We start from the raw sequence: 21,371 nt of genomic DNA on the forward strand, positions 1-21,371 counted from the left end.
CGAATATCATCCATGGTCCCCTCCTCCAATAGCTCTATCTATATTCTCCCTTCCGCCATGTCAAAGTTCACCATAAAATATCCATGGCCTACGTCCATTATATCAAATCCATCTGATAGTTTCCAAACAACCTAAGTTTATCAAGAAACCAATATTCTTCCCCAGTAGTTTGACCACCAATGCATCTTTCCGAGGAACATATTGATCTTCTAAAATTCTGTCATCGATGTAACACTTCGGGGGCAGGCAGATTCCTCCTTCGTAATGTACTCTAAATAGGTTCTGCCCAATCAAGTCCTCCGGAGGCCTCTTAAAATACTGTCTTTGAAGGATATCTTTGTATTCAGGCATCCACCACCCTCATCGGGAGGTTTAGATGGAAGAGGATTAGTCGTCCTCTTAGCAAAGAAAACTAAGTTATATCAACTTTATTGATGAGTATTTGACGTTGAGAACGTGTAATGTTAAATGAATAAAAATTGTATAAATAAAAAATACAAATTCTATGCAGCGCAATTAAATTTCATGTAAACTAGTATAAATAAATATCGATATATATCAACCTATATAAATCTAATAAAACTTAATTATCTTCAAGAATGTGTTATGAATTTGTGTGTTGTTTCTCTTTTTTTTTTTTTTTGGTATAACCTGGAGGTATCCTCGTTCAACATCCTCCGGTCACCTTGCCCTCGAGGTACGGCCCTGTAGGCTAGCCTCTCATTAGAGCCGTTGGTGCATTGAGCTTCGCTACTGGAGGAGAGAGGCATATCCTCTGGCCGTCACCTTGCCCTCGGGATACGACCATATAGGCTAGTCCCTCATTGGAACCGTGGGTGCATTGAGCTTCGCTACCGGAGGAGGGAGACACATCATCTAGCCCCCAAAGATTTTTCAAGAATTTGCTTAAGGCAGAGCTTGATCCCCTGACTCAAGCAAATCCTTAGGAGCTCAGTTGCCAACTGAGCTACCCTTGGGTTTTTTCTTTTTCTTTTTCTTTTAGATAAATTGTGTGTTGTTTCTCTAGTACAACTCTTGAATACAAAATCATAACATATTCTGCACTACTAAATTTATAAAAGTCACATCTTAGTAATTCTCTGAAATGAAAATATTAAAATGAAATATGATCGTATTTTTGTCTAATTTCATCAATAAACAATTATTAACATTTAGTTTTTAGAAATCTCTGTCCATTTCATTCATTTGTGATCTAAATTAAAACATCTCAATTTATCTTCATGTGTTTTATGCATTAGGCAACTTATTGAGGCTGATTATAATATACATATTAATGTGCTGTACACAATAATCAAATTCGTGAAATTACACAAATACACACTTGGGACGAAATATGTTTACAAACAGTAAATAGGCAACGTAATCAGAGACGAGTAACCTATGCAAGAAGCGAGGGGAGTTCACTAGTCCAGAACTTCAACTTCCAAAGGAGCATACCCCGTCGATGTAAATAACAAATCATGCAACCAATCATAACTGCCACCATTTACGATTTTCCATTCTTTTAGCGAGTTCTTTTGCCATGGATGCGAAGTCTTCTGCTCCACTTTGCAACTCTTCAGTACGTTGGCTGAGCATCTAGTAAAAATGGCGCGAAGAAATGTTTAGAAACAAAAATAATAAACAGATTTGGGAGAACTCCAGCAAAGTTTCAATTAATGAGAAAAAATATTTTGATTTCTCAGAGTGGACTTTTTTGCGAGGAAACCTGATTATGTAAGGAGTATAAATTTTGAGTTTATTTTTTTCATTATTAAAAAAGAGGAAAATTATACTTACAACATATTTTCGTTTACAGCCTCAATCTCTTACAATCATATTTTAATCAATCAACGGTTATCATTTATTGTGAATTAATATTTAATTAATGAGTTTGATTGACAGAATCAACGGTTAAAATATTATTGTAAAAGGTTGTAAATGAAAATAAGTAGTAAGTATAACCTTCTTTATTAATATATTAAAAGAAGGAAAATATTAATCTCATGTCACATGAGACAACAAGTCTCTCATACACACTCAAACACTCAAAAAGATATGGGTTCCACTTCAATTTTCCCCCCACTTTTTCCTTGCAATGGGACCCACGTAAAATTGTGAGTGCAACATGAGATAAATATCTCTTGTTGCATAAGAAAATATAATCCCTTGAAAGAAAGGGAAAAATGTTTCTGCAGTTAATGTAGATAAGTTATCTGTATTTATTCCCAAAACGACGTCGTTTTGGTATTGAAATTTTAAAAAATTATAAATACAAAGACTATTATAACCCTAAAATAAATTAAAATTACAAAAACATCATAATTTCTGCCCCAAAACGACGTCGTACTGAGCTTATTGCAGATAACTTATATGTAGTAACCACGGAAAAAGCGAACCCTAAAATAAATATAGTTAAGAACCAAACAGAAGTTCACTATATTCATACTTGTATTTCAATAAAGAAAAAGAAAAACTAAAAAGGAATTTATTAGGAATATGTTATGACTCGTGCAGCTAGATTTGTTAAGACTTCTACGGAACCTGAACCATATTTAAGATGAACCCAAACCTACCATCCACTAACCTCAGACAAGACTAGAAACTTCTTTAAATTCTTTTTTGGCGATTCGGGTTTTTATTTTTCTTTGAATTGGAGGAGATGAGGTTTGAAACTCAGGGTAAGATACGGGTAATGGAGAATGGAATCAAATAATAATCTACCTGGAGTTTCTCTTGCCGCTGTACAAGCTTATCCCTTGCAAGTGCAGCTGCTGTCGAGGCATCCTGAAACCAGTGACCAGGTCAAAACGAGAGCTGAAATGAGTAAATTACAGAATTTTCAGATCTTAGATTTACCCCCGTCTTTCTGTATTTAGCCTTAATTTCTTCAGCTGTTCTAGCTCTTGGTTTCGAGTCAATGCTTGCATCCTCAAATAATTTCTGTCTGTCTGTTTCTTTCCCTTTATCTTCAAGGCAACCCACTCATTATTCGAAAGATAAAATACTTTTAGGAGAAAATAAAAAATATAGACATACCTCTCTTGTCAATATCATTTCTCTGAGGAGATGAAATGGATAAAGGTTCCTCAATATGAATTTCATCTGCAGAAGATAAGGTAAACATTTTCAGAAAATGAAGAATAGCCTGCACTAGAAGGTGTCAAGGACAAACCTATGTCAAGCTCAAAAGCATCTTGGTTATCTACTATGTCAAGCTCAAAAGCATCTTGGTTATCTACTGTGCCTGAGGAAGGCTTTAAGAAAGGAGGACTGGAGAATAATCGTTTTAAATTGTCCAAATTATTAGTATGAACAGCTTGATTTGCATTCTGATCCGCTGTCCCCGCTTTAGCAGGTACTCCCTATGGCAAGAAAAGTTGAAATACTAATCCTGAAAATTTTAATAGGAGAAACAGAAGCACAGCAAGCCTGAATAAACTGGACCTGTCTTTCATTTTGGTTTGAAGATTCAGTAACATCTACCACAGCTGCAAGAACTTCATCATGTAGACAAGGAAAACACTCTGCATTCCTACAATAATTTGAAAGTTCATGATAAAAATCAAAGTTCTAATTATTGATGAGTCTATACGTATAATTTTCTCATAGACTTTTTGTAGAGAGGATGATCACATTCAGCAACCATGTGTGGGTTGTTATTCCAGAGTCTCTTCTATGGGAGCTCTCAAATTTGATTTCATTTAATTTGTCATAAGCTGTGTTATGTTGAAATAATTCATCCAATACTTGAAATATGAAAAATAGTGCTCTAAATTTTGAGGTTAAGAATTGATGGCTAATTAAACATACACGGCCACAAAAGGGAGGAAACAAGTTAGTTACCAGAACTCATTTTCACAGGTCAACAGTGATATAAATGCAGTTTCATTCCCATTGACCTATAAAACAAGATATCCATGAGTATGAATATAAAACCAAAAGCAACTAGAACTTCATTTGTCAGAGAACTAAAGAGTTATTCAAGCAATGTATTTTCCTGCAGCTTTAAGCTGAAACGCTTTTTGAAGAATCCAAAGCACATAAAAGGTAAATGCAATGCTTTAGTGATTTTTCTTTTATTTTTTCCTTTTCCTTTTTAAGCTTAATATTGATGTTAATTGTGAATTGTCAAGAACCCACTCTTCCCAAAAGCCTAAGTTATTGAGTAGAAAACTCATGAATGTTTGTACATCTAACACATCTCTCATGCATGAGCCCTTTAGGCTTGATGCATAGACTGTACAATGCACAAGTCCATCCTACATTGTGCTGAAATTTATTTTATTTTTAATTATTTAGAATGATAGAAATGGTAAAGATAGAACTTCTGACTAATTAAGTCATAGAGCCTCTGATACTATATATAAATCAACTCTTCCAAAAATTTAAATTGTTAGATAAAGGCTCATGAAGGATTTTATACCTAACATGAAGTGCAGCTAGATAGATCACATTATGTTTCAAATGTTCTAGTAACAGGTAAGAGGTATAAAAGCTAGTTATTTTATATCATTGCTAAAGTGGAACATAGGTGATTCTTACAAGAAAATCAGACAAAAGTGGAACATTTTGTTCTCATTGTTTCCAAATGAAAGTTCAATTTACTATACTTACTGCATGATTAACTGTTCGAAAGCTTTAAGTAAATAGATATTGGTTAAGTTATATATACTGAACTCACAATACTAAACATTTGTAAAGTGACATATCAAGCTTAACACAACAGACCGATCAAATAAGTTTCGGCAGCATATACTAACAATATAGCTTTATTTGAAAAACAAGAAAATTTTCAAACCAGAATAATTTGTCCATTTGATGAAGAACATATTGTCTTCTCCATATTGGTCTTCAAGTTCCATCTTAGGATTGACATTAAAGAGCTTTCTCCCAACACTTCCAGAGTAGGTAACGACCTGCTCAAAGTGACATAACATCCATCAAAAGCTTATCAAAAAGAAGGGGAGGGGGGAATAGAAAAGCTATTATGATACAGCAACAACGCCAACATTGCACTAGAACAACTATTACAGATTCAGAGCCAAAAGCACATGATTTCTCTTAAATAGTATAAATAATCATGAATAAATATCATTAAATATTTTTCTTGCGGCAAAACTGGGATTTTAATATTGGGATAGGGGGGAATCCATGTCCCAGTCAAGATTATAATATAAAATTAATGAACCTCTATACATAATACTATTTATTTGAAGGGTAGTATTTTAATTTTATAAAGGACCATCTAAAGTTTGATTATTAATAATTAATTAACAAAGTCCTCTTTCCATGCAAATGTACTCTACTCGTATGATGACCAAAGTAAAAAGATGATCACGTAGTCTTTTAAGATTAAGCATTTCACCTTAACTCAATGTCTCCAGTTTCATACAGAACAACCAGAACACATTCTTTCTCATCTTTCTTAAAGGTTGTTGCCCAGCAGCATCGTTGTATAAGGTTCACCTTCCGTATGTACTTACTGCTACCCTGTTATTAAGCAATTTCATTAACCGGTAGAAAGGAATAAATTAAAATTCGAATAATAACGGACATGAAGAGTGGCACCTCAATCACAAAATTTAAAGAGTGTAAGCTCAATTCACTCTCGTAACAAAGCAAAATGAGTGAGTTCAATACTGTCTGCCGAAAATACGAATTCTCTATGGTAGTAGGAGTTTCAACTGCAACTTGTGTATTTTCAGATTGAATGCAAGCTTGCATTCCAGAATCACTCTTTCGAGGCGAGTTGGATGACAGTTTTTCAGCCGATAGTTCAGAATTACCATCTGAAATAACACAGCACCATAAGTAATAAAATTATTGGCCGATTATATCTAATTTTCTTATCCAAAATACTTGCCTATAATGTGCATTGAAATTGCATTTGACTTCACTTTTGGGTTCATTGTCCTACTGCAAACCGAATTCCCTGTTGCAGTATCTATCGCAACAAAGTGTGCATCCCTAGTCATGATAAAAACTAACCCCTTTCCAGGATGGTCAGCAATATCAGATACAGATTGCTGTGGGATGTTTAAGCTACTAGTGTCTGAAAATTTTGCATTCAGAGAAACGACTGCTGAAGGTGTGTTAGATTCAGTATTCGTGAGAAACAAAACTGATGATGTACTGATATCAAGCATAGCCACCTGCAAAGTGGATTAGAAAATATAAGTTGGAAATTCAGCTCTAGTTTAAATCAAATTGCTACTCATTAACTCAACAAACAACCAATAAACCATTTCCTTCAAACAGGAAAGGAATTAATGGATGACCTCACCTGCCCATGTTCATATCCAACAGCAAGCTTCTCTCCCAGGTTTGCAAACTGTAGGCTGCATACAGCAGAATTTTGAATGGAAAATACTGCCTTGCAATGAGGTCCATCCCCTTGATGCATATTATGAACTGTCTCATTTCATAAGAACGATTTAAATCAGAAATAAGATATATCAAATCAGTTTTTAGTGTAATTGTCAATTAAACTGTTTAACTTCCCCATGGCGATTGGGGACTAGATTATATTTCTTATTGATAAAGCATACAAGTATCAGTATCATAATTACATGGGAAAAGGAAACTCATATATATATATATATATATATATATATATATATATATATATGTATATATATATTTTCATGCGCACACTCAATCTACCCTTTTTCGATACCGTTAGATTATAATCTCAACTTAACTTTTTTACCCTTTCTCTCTTCTCTTAAAATTGTGATCTAATGGTGTTAGAGAGGAGTAGGTATAGTAGACATGAAAAAAGGAAGGCATAATATCCTATCCCTATATATATACTACAAACAAGTAATCTGTTCTTCACCCACAAGCGTGCATTGAGACTGATAGCTACTGTTTACACCAGCCCAACTCAAAGCATCAAAACCTAAGGTTGCAAAACAATGGAAAATATGGGGGGGGGGGGGGGGGGGGGGGGGGGACTTTGTAGAGGAAGCTTTTCTACAAATTTCACCAAGACAGGGGACCTCATCAGTACATAGGTCTGGCCAAACTATTGGCAAAAGGGTAAAATGGTGCAGAAAACATATGTCCTTACGGAAAAAAGAAATCACATCATGAACTGTAAAGAATGTTGTCTCAGCTCCAAAATAAACTCACAACAACTTGCTGAAAAACAGAAATAGTCATGAATTTAAAACCACATTTTAAAGTGTGCTCTATGCAAAGTTATGTTCCTACAGCCTTTCTCAATCAATTGGAGGCCCTGTTTATCCTATTTTGTGCTTTTGCCTTTGTCAGAGAATAAAACTATGTTAGTGTGTAGGTTGGGCTTATACTAGTTGTCTTGCAAAATACTTGTACTAAGCATAGTTTATTCGTATAAATACGTGATAAACTCATAGTTTATTATGTTTTTAAGGACTAAAATCACTCTTATATCTAGTCAAAAGCATGAAAACATAGAGTTATTTGACTAAAAAACATTAATTTTGAATTATTGACTCTATGTGAATGATTCTTTCTTGTTTTGTAGGACAACTGAGTTAAAATTGAGCATTTGAGCAATGGTTAAGTTAGAAGAACTTAAAGCGAAAAATGAGGAGCAACGATTTAGTGAAAATCTCCTTGAAGCTGTCTTCCAGCCAATTTTTTGTATCAAAGATGATGGATTTGGACCTTGTGTTCTTCATAGAAGTTCTAGATCTTTCTTTTATTTTTTCAACGAGACCAAGATTACATCAATGGGACGAGTATTGCTCAAGTTATTCCCAAAATGTGAAACCGTATTTTGCTGTCAAAATAACGCGTTGTAGCGCATTTTAACAAGCTGATATGTGAAGTTCTTTCTACCAGAGCTCATTTTAACTCCCGGTTGCAACCCAATTAAGGCCTGTTACGTGGATTTCTCCTAAAACAAAGATTCCTACACCTATTTAAGCTATTCTTCATGAGTTTTTGATATCACTTTACACCGAAGGCATAGTTTTCATCGGAGAAGCGCGTCCTCCATGCCTTTGAGAGCCGGAGACATGTTAGAGGCAAGATTACGCTAGAAACCTTGAGGATTCACCACGCCATCACACCAATGGAGTTTGGGGAAGCTTTCTTGATTTCTTGTATTTTTGTTTCTACTATGTTAGGCTAGTTTTCTTTGTAGTTAGCGCTAGATGGAACCCAATCAAATCTTTATGTTATGAATAATCTTTAATGTCAAATTTTCTTTTTATATTGAATGAATTTATCTTTCCTTTATGCCCTCTATGAGTTTGATCTTGTAGATTGATCTAGGGTGAGTGTATGGCAATACGGATGTTGGTACATGAACTGTGCGTGGTAAATTCATCGTTAATTCTTATGATTCTAGGGATAGACATATGAATAATGCAATCTTTATGATTCTTGGAGTTAATGTTTATTTTCTTTGAAGAACAACCGGGGAACTAGGACTCTTTAAAGAGAGTAAAGAATTAGGATGTCAAGGGAGTGAGTCTTAATTAACTTAGGGGAATTAATTGGCGATATGAAAAGGACGTTTAATTAAGGGTTTTAATTCATAACACAAAAGGGAGATTGGGGGAAATCGAAACCCTAACTGCGTTTCTTGATTGTCAAGTAACTCGATTTTTGCTTTGTTATTTAGTTTAGTTTTCATACAATTCTCTTGATCAATTGTCCAACTTAAGGCGTACATAGCGAATAAATGGTTGAAATCTAATCCTCATGGGAACGATACTCTTACTCAATCACTTTATTACTTGTACGACCGGTGCAGCTGTCGAGTCCGCAACAATACACACATTGAGATAATAAGTTCCTAACCAAAATAGAAGTTAGTGCATGCCATTATAATAAACTAAATTTTCAATTCTTCCTCGTACTAGGGGTGTGAGGTTCCGTGCTTCATGGTTACTGCCCACTTGCCTAGATTCCCATAACTAAGGTGGAAGCATTTGCCACACAAAAAATATTGGATGATAGGCTTAGGGTAATTTGGTAGTAATACCCCTAAAGGGCAAATCCCGGTGCATAAAGTCGGTGCATAAAGCCTCCCCGACTTTGCAAGGGTAGGATGATGGTCGAATGTATGCAATTTTACAAATGGGTTGTTTCTTAGACTCAAACCCATGATCTCTTGGTCAAAAGAAGCAGTCTTACTGTTTGCTCCATGGCTCGCCTTTGTACCAAGATATATAAACCAACCCCACCCCCTTCCCCTCCCCCCTAATCATTTATTGAAAAAGATCCAAACTTTGAGATGCTACTTTAACAATATTTCTTGTTTTTGCAGCTAAATTTTCTTGAACAAATTATTAGAGAACCTGTTTGACACTTCACAAACAAATAAAGAGAGATTCTATTTGCAATTCAAATAGAAAAGAAAGAATACCCTACTTTCTGTTCCATTTTCTGTCACGAAGTGCAAAGTTGTGTCATCCGAACTCCTTATTAGCCCATATAAACAAACCTACATGCTCCCATAGAACCAGGGATTCAAGACTTTATTGAATGAGAAGAGAATGAAAAAATACAGTAATACTAATAAATCTTACGACACCAATTTCATTGCCAACAGCTAGATGCAGAGCATCAGGGCAAAAATCCAATGCTGACACTGGTGCATTTGCACTGCCTATTTTAACATCATTCACCTGCCAATTGCAGAATAAATTTTCTGTCATGAATGACTTGCACAAGTCTCCAATATATGAGTTTCAATTGATATATAAGTGAAAAGGGGAGGGGGGGTGCGATGGGATCACTAGTTAAAAAATCGTGTCGCATGGTAACGCCTCACCTCAGATTTTATGTTGTAAACAAGTGACAAAGCAGGATATGTGGCATCCCATATCCGAACAGATCCGTCTTGGTAACCTGCTATGTATATTTGAATGAAAGGATGGTCTTCTTTGAAAAGCTGGCCTGGAACACCACCAGTCAAAGGCCACTTTATATCGATACCTGCCTGATTTTGTGCTGAATGCTGCTTTGCAGCTACAAGAATCTACACAGATATAATTTACTATTAGTGGTGAGTGGTGACAATCGAGTTTTTTTATCTTTAGAAAATATAACAACGTTTGTACTACAAACATAAAATCTATATATTACAGTTACCGTAGGGGCAACAGCTAGCCATAGAAAAATAAAGAATCTTTAGACATGCATTACCTCAGAAAAGGCCCTAAATGACTGCACATCTTGGCATACCACATCAAGCCTTGCTGTTGTCATGCATGGTTCCAGAGTGGGTATGACAATTGGATATTGCATTGTCGGAGGAGAAATCTTCTTTTCTTGCTTAGACATCAAAGAAGACAAACAATCATCGTCATAAAGATCCAGTTGTCCAGGATTTGTCAATACAAATAGCATATTACAAGCCCCCTCTGCATGTTGATCATTAGATAACAAAACCATATCAGCAAAAGAACCATGCAGTGTAACATCAATGCGGCCAGTGCACTTAAGACTTTCAATCCCACAAGACCAATCAACGCTCAAAACCTGTAAATATGAAAAAAGCCATATTATAGTGACACATCAATTATATACATAAGTTGAATTTATGAAAACCTAACAGGCCCTTGACACTACTATTATGACACAGCCAACTTCAAATCTAATATAGCAAAAGTAAAAAACTAAATTGTAGCAATAATTAGTTCCAACAAAATAGTTATTCATAAAAAAAAACAATGAAGTAACAATTTAGAGAGGATGAAAAGTGTTTGATCCACAAGTTCACATAGCCTGTTTTCTTCTCTTCTTTTCTTTTCAATAAGCAATACAACTTTGCTCCATTAGGAAGACAGGATGTATATTGAGTGTATATAACAAAAACAAAACACCAAGAGAATAAAGAAGCACAAAACCAAAATACTAATATTATAGTATTCGTCTAGAACCATGTGCTTTCTTTTTCTTTTTCTTTTTTTCTTTTTTAGGGTATTTTTGCTGCCGGAATTGGACAACAATCTAATCATTCAGTGAAAGGCATGAGATTGATCTTTTCTGAACAAAGGAACAAAAAAAAGCAGTAACCTATTCAGAAATTGAGCCTGGATTCCTAACCATGCTTCACCTATCATCTTCAACCTCCGGAATAAAACTCTTCTCCTAACCAGAGGCCACCTCACACAAAATTTTCACATTGCCATCTCTACCTGTAGCCCACTGAACCCAAGATTTTTGCCTCCAGATGATTCCCTCTTTAACCTAAACTTCCTCTATAACATTCACAAGACCACTTGTTGTGAGAGGATCTTGTGGCAATTTGAACTTATGGCCCTCATATTATGGTAGATGTGATGTTAACATTATGACAGATGTCACGATGTTTTTAATTATTACAATAACTATCAAAATATCATTGTCAAATAGCTACTCTGTACGAAGCTTACTGTCAGAACTTCTTCAGACCCAATTTCATCACCACCATAGACAAAGAGTTTACCCCCACTATTATTAAAAGATTTATTGGCACACCAATGTAGAACAATAATAGGGAGTCTTCTATCTGCTGATGATAATTGAAGCTTGACAACATTGTTTGACAATTTTTCAGCTTGTTGATCCAGGGGAGAGTCAGCAGTTGACAAATCCCAAAACATTATATCACCATCTACATAACCAACAGCAACAATTGATCCATCATTAGATGCCCAAGAAACAGAGCTTATCTCCTTATCCTCTTCTTCAGGGTCTATTTTATCATCAGAAAGTTCATCCTTAGGGTCATCTGGATAACTAGCCAGTTTTTTCCCCTTCAATTCGATGTCCTTGTGACCTCTTATGAGAACAATTCGATCTTCAGAAGCATCCCAGAGTGTCATCACGCCATTATCATATGCGATCAACAGTCTGCAAAACAATGATTTCAATTAAATATACTTATACAAAAGATAAGTACCCTTAGGGTTATGAAAATATATTCGATGTACATAATGTGTATAACATTGTATCTTAGATATGTGTCACCGAATATTAAACAATTCATAAAATCTTGCGATGATGTTTTCCATGTCGCAACTGCAAGCAATTAGCATAATCAACAAGTAATAGAACAAATGGATATTGGATTGGATGGTTCAAACTTTATACAGTGAGATGTAAATCATCTTGGGGAAAGCATCTCAAACTAAGATATTCAAGTTTATCATGCAGTGTTAAGGGCAAAAATTTCAAGGTCAGAATTAAGAAGAATATGTTTGTCAAGCAACCAACTCTTCCAAAAGTTTAAGCTGTTAGATGAAGGCACATAAATGATTTTTATATTGATTTTCTAACACACATCCTCAGTCCTCACACATGAGCCCATCGGACTTGAAGAGTGAACAATACATAGTCCCACCAACCCTGTGCTAAGAATTCCACAATATTTATTAAAAAAATGGAGGCAACAATAATCGAACTCTAGACCACTTGGTCATAAAGGCTTTAATACCATGTTGAGCAACCAATTCTCCCAAAAGCTTAAACTATTGGCCAAAGACATATGAATGGTTTTTATATTAATTTTCTAACAATCCCTATCAAAAATTCAAACTCAGATACCACAGAAGTATCTGTTTACTTTTATTGTAACTTGCAGAAATTTTCAAATTATGCCAAACATGGCTATGTATTTGCTTGCTTGAATATAATCCATTGCCATACAATAAAAAGTGAATAAAACTCTACTTCCCCTAAACATGGCTAAAATATTGGATATTCTCCATTCTAACATCACTACACAAGAACATTTTTGTCTCATTGTTATAAACTTATAATTCAATTGTGTTCTATGGTCAAGCCTATCTAGAAATTGATGAAGCTAAAACTCATCCCCACTCATAATTTACAAAAAAGGCCCAAATACCTGACCATTTAATAGAAAGAACAACTAGCCTGGCAACGGAGATCCAAATTACCTAATACTCACATCTCAAATATCTTCATAGAACATAAGGTAATCAATTAGAAAACTTTGCAAGTTTTTTCCTTGCCTGTTTCCTTCAGAACAAGGTTGATGGAGAACTTTGACAACTGAAACATGATCAAGTGACATCCCAACTGCGTCTGCAAAGGTGTGCAAAATTTTGAAACAAGTTAGGTATTAGATTTAGAGAAACTCTATGATTTCCCTCATGAAAAAGAAAATTCAAATTAGGTATTAACAAAATGCTCATGGACCATTTTTTTTAAGGAACTTATGTTGCATATATGACATACCAACAATAAATAATCTTCTCTAACAAGGAAATTTCATTGAAAATGATCAAAAATCTTCGTAAGTTAAATAGTAATTTTGCAATTTACAAAGCATCAATATGGTGCAATACATGAAAATAAGTACACAAGAAACATCACATACACCAATAACCTAAAACTCCAAATTACTGATTGTTGGAATAATTATTTTATACATGTGTTACATGTGTATAATCTGTATTTTCTGTACTGCTATAATTAGTGCTCTGACTTAGGAGTTAATGGAATTGATTTTCAATATCAACATCAATAGCACCTTCATCCCAAATTAATTGGGGTCTGCGGTGGATGAATCCGAATAAAAAGCAAGAAAATATTGAGATAAAATAAAAAAATATGAGAGAATGTATAAAAAATATATATATACATATTGGAGAAAAAAATAAAAAAAAAATAAGAAAATTGATATATAAATAAATAGATACAAAATTAAATAAATATAGGGAATATATATATATATGTGTGTGTGTATGTATATATGCCTGAATTGACTGATTAGTCTCACAGTTCCAGCCATAATCTCTCAGAACCAAAAGGGTCCTCTATGATCTTTAAATAAAAACATACCCAAGCATTTCTTCGGGTAGAATGCACCATATAATACAACCAATACTACCTAACACTCTTCACAAGTCACCCTATCCTCCTTGAAAATAAAGTGCAAAGCTTTACAATATCTTGCATTCATCAGCCACCCTCACCTAGTGTCTTCATCGTTAGAAAACCACATAAGCTAGATGCAAAAATGGTTTCAATCCAATGCACCAAGAGAGTACATAAGTAAAATTATCATGCTTATAGGAAATACTCTTTAATATGCACCTTAGTCAATCTAGCCTAACACCATAGAATGTTCTGACAATAAATCCTATACTGGACTAGCCCTTTACCTAATAGTTAAAGCATTTAGACTTTTTGGTCAAGCAATTCCTTAACCTAGTATCAAAGCCTCTTTGACCACACCGGCAAAAATTTGATTTCAACATAAGGTAGTGGTGGATTTGTGCTTTAATTACAGCTCAAGCCTAAATGAATTTCACATTAAGGGGTGTATTAAAAATAAAATATAAATTCTTATGCCTTCACCTAACAACTTAAATTTTCAAGGCAAGTGGTTATTGAACATCCATATAATATGCCATTGATATTAGCAATTGATCAAAAAAAGAGTATTGGATCTCATACCTTAGCATATGCGTTTTTACACAATTTCAGGAGTAGTTTATAGTTATAATCCTAAACTCGTAATTTCTCTGGATGACACACATAACCCATGTCAAGAAAGTTGATAGATTACACCAAGGCCAATAACTACATTTCTCTCATGCAAAACCACAAGGTCATTTCACAATTTGTGGTCAGAGGGTTACTATCTGCGTCCAAAGAAAGTAGCCTTACATCTTAATCAGAAATTTGGATCAGAAAGTATCTATGCCCACACACCAAACTCAAACCATAGAAATTACTCGATGCTTCTATTAAACCAGCCATTATGGTCAGTGCAAAAATACAAGTCTTGTTTCGAACTCAAATATGGCATAAATGAACTACAAGAATGAACACTTACCAGATATAACATTTGTGGGAACATAATAAGGTAATATTTCAATTTTTCTGTCTTCAGGATCGAACTTCAATACATATACCATCCCATGCTCACTTCCAACATACCTGTATCTCATCAACAGGATAAAAATGTTATAGACCCATGTACCAAGATTTTATTAGAAAGAGTAGCATGCAACTGCAGATTCCGAATCATCTGAACAAGTATTATACATGTAACTGGTGCCATAAATAACAGAGAAAGCAGTTATGATGGATTCCCACTGCAAAGCAGAAGCAATTTGCCTGCTTTTCAAATCCCAAACCTGCCATTATCAGAATCGTATTGAGCTGGTTAGTCAATGAAACTAAGGCAAGGCACAAGAATAAGAGAGAGAAAAACAAGGTATAAAAGTTAACCATTTTAAAACACAAGATAACCAAAGTAAGAAAGCTCAGATGTGATACAAATAAAAATCATAAGCAGATACGGAGGGTTCCTGGTCATGGACAGTTTAAAAGAACTTTACTAGCCGTATCTTGTACCTGTATTTCATTATCACTTGAGACGCTAGCAAGAAAACCTTGATTTTCCAAGAACTGTGAGAGAGACACAAAAAGATAAGAAACCATAATATACATGAAATTCTTCAAAAATATTTCATTTTGACATCTACAGTTCAATAAATGTGCAATATCAAATCAGATCAATAAACATGCATGCAGGAGCACACCATACACACAACACAAATCACCACCATGAACACATGGACTCCAGAGATGCACGCGTTCAAAGAACAAATAAAACACATTATAGTAAAAATCAATAAATGACTGAATGACTGATATACATAACTCTTTAGTTTCAAGTTTCAACATGGATAAAAAATTACAAACCTCTAAATTCTTGAACGATATTTGCTTAGGAGAGATAAGAGTCCCTTCAATATTATCACCACCAAACACCTTTATCCTGCCATCACTACAAGAGTGAAGAAAAATGCAGAAGTCAACTCATAAAGCCTCTAACAATTTCCATTGGAAAATTGTCTAACTCTAAACACCACAATGTACTAATGTACTATATTGGTGTTCTCATATCTAAGATAATCCTCAATCATCACAGAAAAGGAATGATGAAACTTTGAATGATTAAAAAAAAAAAGGTATTCTAGTGAAGTTACAAAAAACATAAAAATTCATTTTACTAATAATGTATTATTAGCTAGTTCCAAAAGCATGAATCTAGTATATAATGCACAAAAAGCATGTATCATATAGCTGACCTTACTTAAAAATAGACAGTTTTCTAATTGGTGAATATTTCACTCTGGTATCATTGGAAATGGAGAATTCCAATAAAGCAGAAAATATGAAGAGAACGCACTGTTCGGACACAAAGGCAATGACAAGCAATAACTCACAGTGTTCCCACCGCCAATAGACGTTGGATGCGATCAAAGGCAAGGATAGACGCAGTAGATGGAACACCATAGTGAAGAAGAACTCGCGGATCAAAATCCGCAGACGAAAAACGACGTTGCACTACGTTCTGCCGTTGAAATACACCACGAAAAATGTTCAGAGACAACATCAGTATCAGAACTCATATTCACATCGAAACTCATATCAATGCACTATTTGACCAAAACACACACACACACACACACGAAGAATTTAGAATCTGTAATGAACATGAAATTGAGGCACGTACCTGTGGCTGTGGCTGTGGGCTTTGTTGCGGTGAAGATTTCTGAAAGAATCTAGAAAACATTATTGATGAAGATCCAATCTAACAGCTTTTGGCTTTTGCTTCCTATGCTGCCTAAATTTGTATTCGAGTTTTCTGTTTCTTCGTGCTTCAGGTACCGTGTGAATCACCAGTATGATGCATCGTGCACGGCTGCTTCTTCCCGATTTTCTTATCAAAATGGACGGTGATGCGATGCCCAAAGGGTTACTGGGAACCGTTTGATAACCTCAAAGGGAGCTTCGGGGATCTGATCGCCGGAATACCAAAATCGGAAATTACAAACATTTATTTACAACTTTAGTTTCTTTATATTAATTAATAAAACATTTTGACCAGTAGTTGTTACTTTTATTTCCTGATTGGTGGTTGATTCTAAATTATAAGGGATTTTTTTTTCCTTTTACATTTGTAATTAATTCGTACGTTTTCTTACTAATTCTATTATATGGGGGAGTGATATAGGAGGAAGGTTGGCTAATGAATGTGACGGATGAAAATTAAGTGATGCATAAATTTGATTTTGAATTTTTGAAATACAAAATGGTAGGAAATAAAAGAAAAGAAGTAGCGCTTTGCATTAATCATGTAACATAACAACAAAAAATTTCTTACTCATACAATATTTTGTGGGGCCCGCATTTATTTAAGCAAAAAAAAAAAAAACTATGGCATGAAAAATGAATCTCTTTAACATAACACAATCACTTTTGCTACAACACATAACTTTTATAAAACTCATAATTTATTCAAATTTGTTTTAGTTGCAGAGTTTAATAAAATAATTAATTCATAAATATGGAACAATTTGAAGTTATTGATTCATTTTAGTTGCGGAATTTATTCAAATGTCGACTGCTATTTTCCATGGTTACAATTTCACAAACAAGTTTTCTTACTATTAGTCTTTTTTTTCTCCTCCGGTCACTCATATTTTCACGACTTTACTTCAACTTTTTACCTAGGACAACTATGATAGTCAATAACCATCTTTAACTCCACAACCTAGGGGGCGTTTGGTACAGGAGAAATTTTTATTTGTCCGGGAATCTCAAATTTCAAAAATATGATTTTTACATTCAGTTTACGATAATATCCAAAAATTTAAAATTTAAAAAAATTCAGTTTCCCAGGAATCCTACAAAATACCGCATACTAAGCAACTAACCAAATCCAAGTATTCTTTCTCAATTCCTCTTTCTTTGATATTGGATTACCGGTACATGCCTAACAAACTAATTGTATTCTTTTAAAATTCCTTTAAAATTTTAATTCCATTCCTTTTTTTTTTCTCAATTTATTATATATTATTTATAAATCCTATTGTATTCTTGCAAAAAACCAAAAAGAATTGCAAGAAGATCTTCTTCTTGTTTTTACTTTTTGTCTTCCTAAATCACCCGCCGTGTAAATTCAAGGTAAAATTATGGAGACAGTCTAAGGGAGTAGTAATTAATTTTTCTTTTTCTTTTTTTTCTGTCTTCTAGTTTGATTTTTTTTACTTTTTCTGTTTTGAGAGAGAGACCCTGTTGTATCTTGAATTGATTCCAAACTAGCCCATGAATTGAATCTCTAATGGGATAATTAAATATATTGAAAATATTATTTTTTTATATTCCAGCTAGATAGCATGAAAAATGTAATTATATGTGGATTGAGTAAATTCTATGATTGTTTATTCTCTAACTTAAGGGCATGTTTGGTGCATAGTATAGGATAAGGCCTGATAATATAAGACCTGATAGTATAAGACCTGATTAAATTTTAATACTATCCAGCGTTTGGTATAATATTGTATAAGGTAATATCCTCCAATATTTCAAAAATTAATATATTAAAATTTTTTATTTTAATATATAAATATTGAAATGATATATTAGTTATTGGGAATTGTACTTGTAAGCAATGTTAATACATCAATTCCTTATCAGGCCTAATCCATCACTCCTAGGCCGGATTAAGTTATACATCATTTTGATGTATAAAGGGGTCCTGCTGTATAAGCTTATACTATACGATGGTCACATCAAACAACTGAAAATGTCATAACGTATAGTATAAGCTTATACTATCAGGCCTTATACATCAGACCAAACAGGCCCTAAGGAATATAGAATTTGATGTATTATAGTCTCAATATTTGAACCTATGTAAGTGTGGAAAAAATATATTTTATAATTATAAATGAGCCAAGTCAAATTTTTTATTTTTCATAAACGAGTCAAGCCAAGCCTAGCCTAGAATTTTGCTTGTATAAGGTTAATTTGTTAAGCTAAGTTCAAAATATTTTTCATAGATTTAGTTCGTTTAAGTTAAAGCTTGATTTGACCCAACATATTTACACCCTTGCTCTTGGGTAACAATCATTTTCAACTATAAGCGATATCAAATTACTACTTACTAGTAAGTACTATTTAAACATTACATAACACAAAACACAAAACAAAAAAGATTGCAAAGTGCAAATACTATCATAAATTGGAATTAAATTTAAGCTAGTAATTCTCCTTAATTTATCCATTCCGAGTATAATGCTCTCGTCATCACTAGATTTAGAGCATTTAAGCTCTTAAATGTATGTTTCCTAAGTTTCATCTCCAAAAAAAATTTGTTTATAACTTGTTGATATTGATTTTTTGTTTGCTTGTTTGTATGCTCTAGGTGCTCCAACATTCGATGGAATATCCCCTCATATTATAATATTCTCACTATCGCTAAAGATTGGTTCAATATCTATTACTCTAAATGCTTGGATGGTGGTTTAGGACAATCACCACACACCATCAAATTTGGACTAATTTATGTAATAATTTTTTGGGCAAGGGAACCATCCTCAAATGCTTTTTCAAATTACCACCCTGGACTTTTTATTCAAACAATTAACCCTTTGTAGTATAAGATTAAAGCAATTAAACATATTTAATTATTTTAGGACAAAAGATTGCAAGGTTTAATGTTGGCTTGAAGTTTCTACCTAACATAGCATCCAGTTTCTTACCCACATGCACTTAATGTAATGGCTCTGTTGGAAAATGCTGAAATATTAATGATAATTGATGAATCAAAAACCCAAAAAGTCATTTTCTTTGTCCAACAATTATCTGGCGACCGTTCAATGGCAGATGGCAGCAGGTGAACATAGTGGCGGTAGCAGTGACGGAGGCAGCCTTGAACAGGAACAACTGTTGTTTGGTGGGGACTGGAAGAGAGGGATATTTTGGTTTTAAAATTATTAAATGGGGTTTATTGTTTGAATGTTAAAGTGCAAGGAGATCAATTCTTTCAATTGAAAGGCACGGTATTTTATTAAAAAAATCACATAAGTTGAGGGAAGTTTTATATAATTTGTCCTAATTTTTGAACAAAGAGAAGAGAATAACTCCATTTATTATATTGTTTATTTTCCTCTTTTTTCTAAAAAAAAGGTTTGATATCGGGAGCTCTGAATTCGTGGCAAAATTTAATGTAGAGTTCATGTATACTTCGATTTATAACCAACTTGGGTACGATTTAGATTAGTTTATATTATGTCAGTTAGCATTAGCATGACATTTATATTATCAGTTAGCATTAGCATGACAAACGCGCTTAAGGTTGTTATTGTATGTTTATTATAGATTAACACTCTTTTACGGGCATTTGGTACGTAGGTAAATTTTAAATTTTCACAAAATTGATTTTAAAAATTTTATTTACCCATATTTAATATGAAAATTATAAAAAATTTCAAAAAAATTAGATTGTCAAGAAAATAACTTATGAAGCAAAATCCATTTTAGAATACCACCAGATACATAGTATTTTCGAATTACCACCTGATGAGAATATTTTTCAATAATTTTTGAAGAAAAATACCCTGACCACTACGCTGCTTCCTATGCTTCTCTCTCTTCTTGCTTCCACTCAATTTTAGCAAACTTTTCAGATATTTTCATTTCTCAAAGTTAAGACTTGGGGTGCGTATGACAATCATTCTATTCCCTAACACTGTTTCTGACAAGAAATGATTTTTTTCTATTTCTGTGTCTTGAAACAGTTTCTGAGAAAAAAAATATGTTTGGTAACATATTCTATTTTTATTTCGAGAATGAGAATTGTGTTTGATAACACAACAAAAAATATAATAAAAAATAATTCCTATTAAATAAATAAAATATTCGGATCATCACTTTTCTATTCATATGGTGTGGTGGCGGCGGGGGGTGGCATGGTGGTGGTGGTGGCGGCGGCGGTATGGTAGTGGTGGTGACAGTGATGTGGTGATGATAGTGGTGGTGGTTGTGACGGCAGTGGCTGCGGCGATGGTTGTGGTAATGGTGGCGGCGACGGTGGTAATGGTGGGGATGATGGTGGTGGAGGTGACAGCAGTGGCTGGGACAATGGTGGTGGGGATGGTGGTTGGTGGCGGCTGCGGCAGCGACAATAGTAGCGGTGGCACGGTGGTGGTGGTGGTGGTGGTGGTGGTTGTGATGGCGTCATGGTAGTGGTGGTGGTGATAGTGGCGGTGGTGGTGTAATGGTGGTGGTGATAACAGTGGTGGCTGTGACGGTGGTGGTTGTGGTTGGCGGAGGTGGTGGGGACGGTAGTGGCTGCAGTAATGGTAGTGGTGGTTGGTGATAATGGTGGTGATGGTAGCGGTGGTGGTGGTGGTGGTGGCGGTGACGACAGTGGTTACAATGATGGTGGTGGTGACGGTGATAGTGGTGGCGGTGAGGGTGGCATGGTGGTAGTGATGGGTGGAGGTGGTGGTGATGGTGACGGTGGCATCATAGTGGTGGTGATTATGACACTGGTACGATGACGACGACGATGACGATGGTGGTGGCGGTGGTCGTGTCAGGATGAT

At 34.5% G+C, this 21,371-nt stretch overlaps 1 protein-coding gene across 6 annotated transcripts; it reads right to left on the reverse strand.

Moving 5' to 3' along the window:
- Positions 1 to 1,263: 1,263 nt before the first annotated feature.
- Positions 1,264 to 16,774, reverse strand: LOC133296653 (uncharacterized). Of its 6 annotated transcripts, none has more exons than XM_061495688.1 (24): positions 16,490 to 16,774; positions 16,200 to 16,327; positions 15,673 to 15,757; positions 15,322 to 15,375; positions 15,010 to 15,101; positions 14,798 to 14,901; positions 12,966 to 13,038; positions 11,382 to 11,841; positions 10,150 to 10,485; positions 9,776 to 9,982; positions 9,531 to 9,629; positions 9,373 to 9,445; positions 6,287 to 6,414; positions 5,867 to 6,155; positions 5,572 to 5,792; positions 5,369 to 5,493; positions 4,802 to 4,919; positions 3,847 to 3,902; positions 3,448 to 3,535; positions 3,176 to 3,365; positions 3,040 to 3,105; positions 2,860 to 2,963; positions 2,725 to 2,787; positions 1,264 to 1,599 (listed from the first exon to the last, which is right to left on the reverse strand). In XM_061495688.1, the coding sequence occupies exons 1-24, from the start codon at positions 16,547 to 16,549 to the stop codon at positions 1,492 to 1,494; spliced, it is 3,327 nt and encodes a 1,108-aa protein (XP_061351672.1). In that variant the 5' UTR covers positions 16,550 to 16,774; the 3' UTR covers positions 1,264 to 1,491. The 6 variants fall into 6 exon arrangements, 5 of the variants coding, with proteins under 5 accessions (XP_061351672.1, XP_061351670.1, XP_061351673.1 ...); XM_061495686.1 differs by having other exon boundaries at positions 2,860 to 2,969; XM_061495689.1 differs by having other exon boundaries at positions 2,836 to 2,969; positions 3,040 to 3,107; positions 3,211 to 3,361; positions 3,426 to 3,535.
- Between the last annotated feature and the right edge of the window lie 4,597 nt (positions 16,775 to 21,371).

The sequence above is a fragment of the Gastrolobium bilobum genome, unplaced genomic scaffold (assembly GCF_033153095.1).
Source record: "Gastrolobium bilobum isolate Gb01-03AN ecotype WA unplaced genomic scaffold, APGP_CSIRO_Gbil_v1 utg6129, whole genome shotgun sequence".
Lineage (NCBI taxonomy): Eukaryota > Viridiplantae > Streptophyta > Magnoliopsida > Fabales > Fabaceae > Gastrolobium > Gastrolobium bilobum.

What these genes read in the sequence shown, in the direction of transcription:
- LOC133296653 (XM_061495689.1), bottom strand. Translation starts at nt 16,549, where the DNA reads ATGTTTTCTAGATTCTTTCAGAAATCTTCACCGCAACAAAGCCCACAG. An exon ending in TATCGTTCAAGAATTTAGAG is followed by an intron (nt 15,376 to 15,672) that starts GTTTGTAATTTT and finishes TCTCTCTCACAG; the next exon opens with TTCTTGGAAAATCAAGGTTT. An exon ending in TTTACAACATAAAATCTGAG is followed by an intron (nt 9,630 to 9,775) that starts GTGAGGCGTTAC and finishes TGCAATTGGCAG; the next exon opens with GTGAATGATGTTAAAATAGG.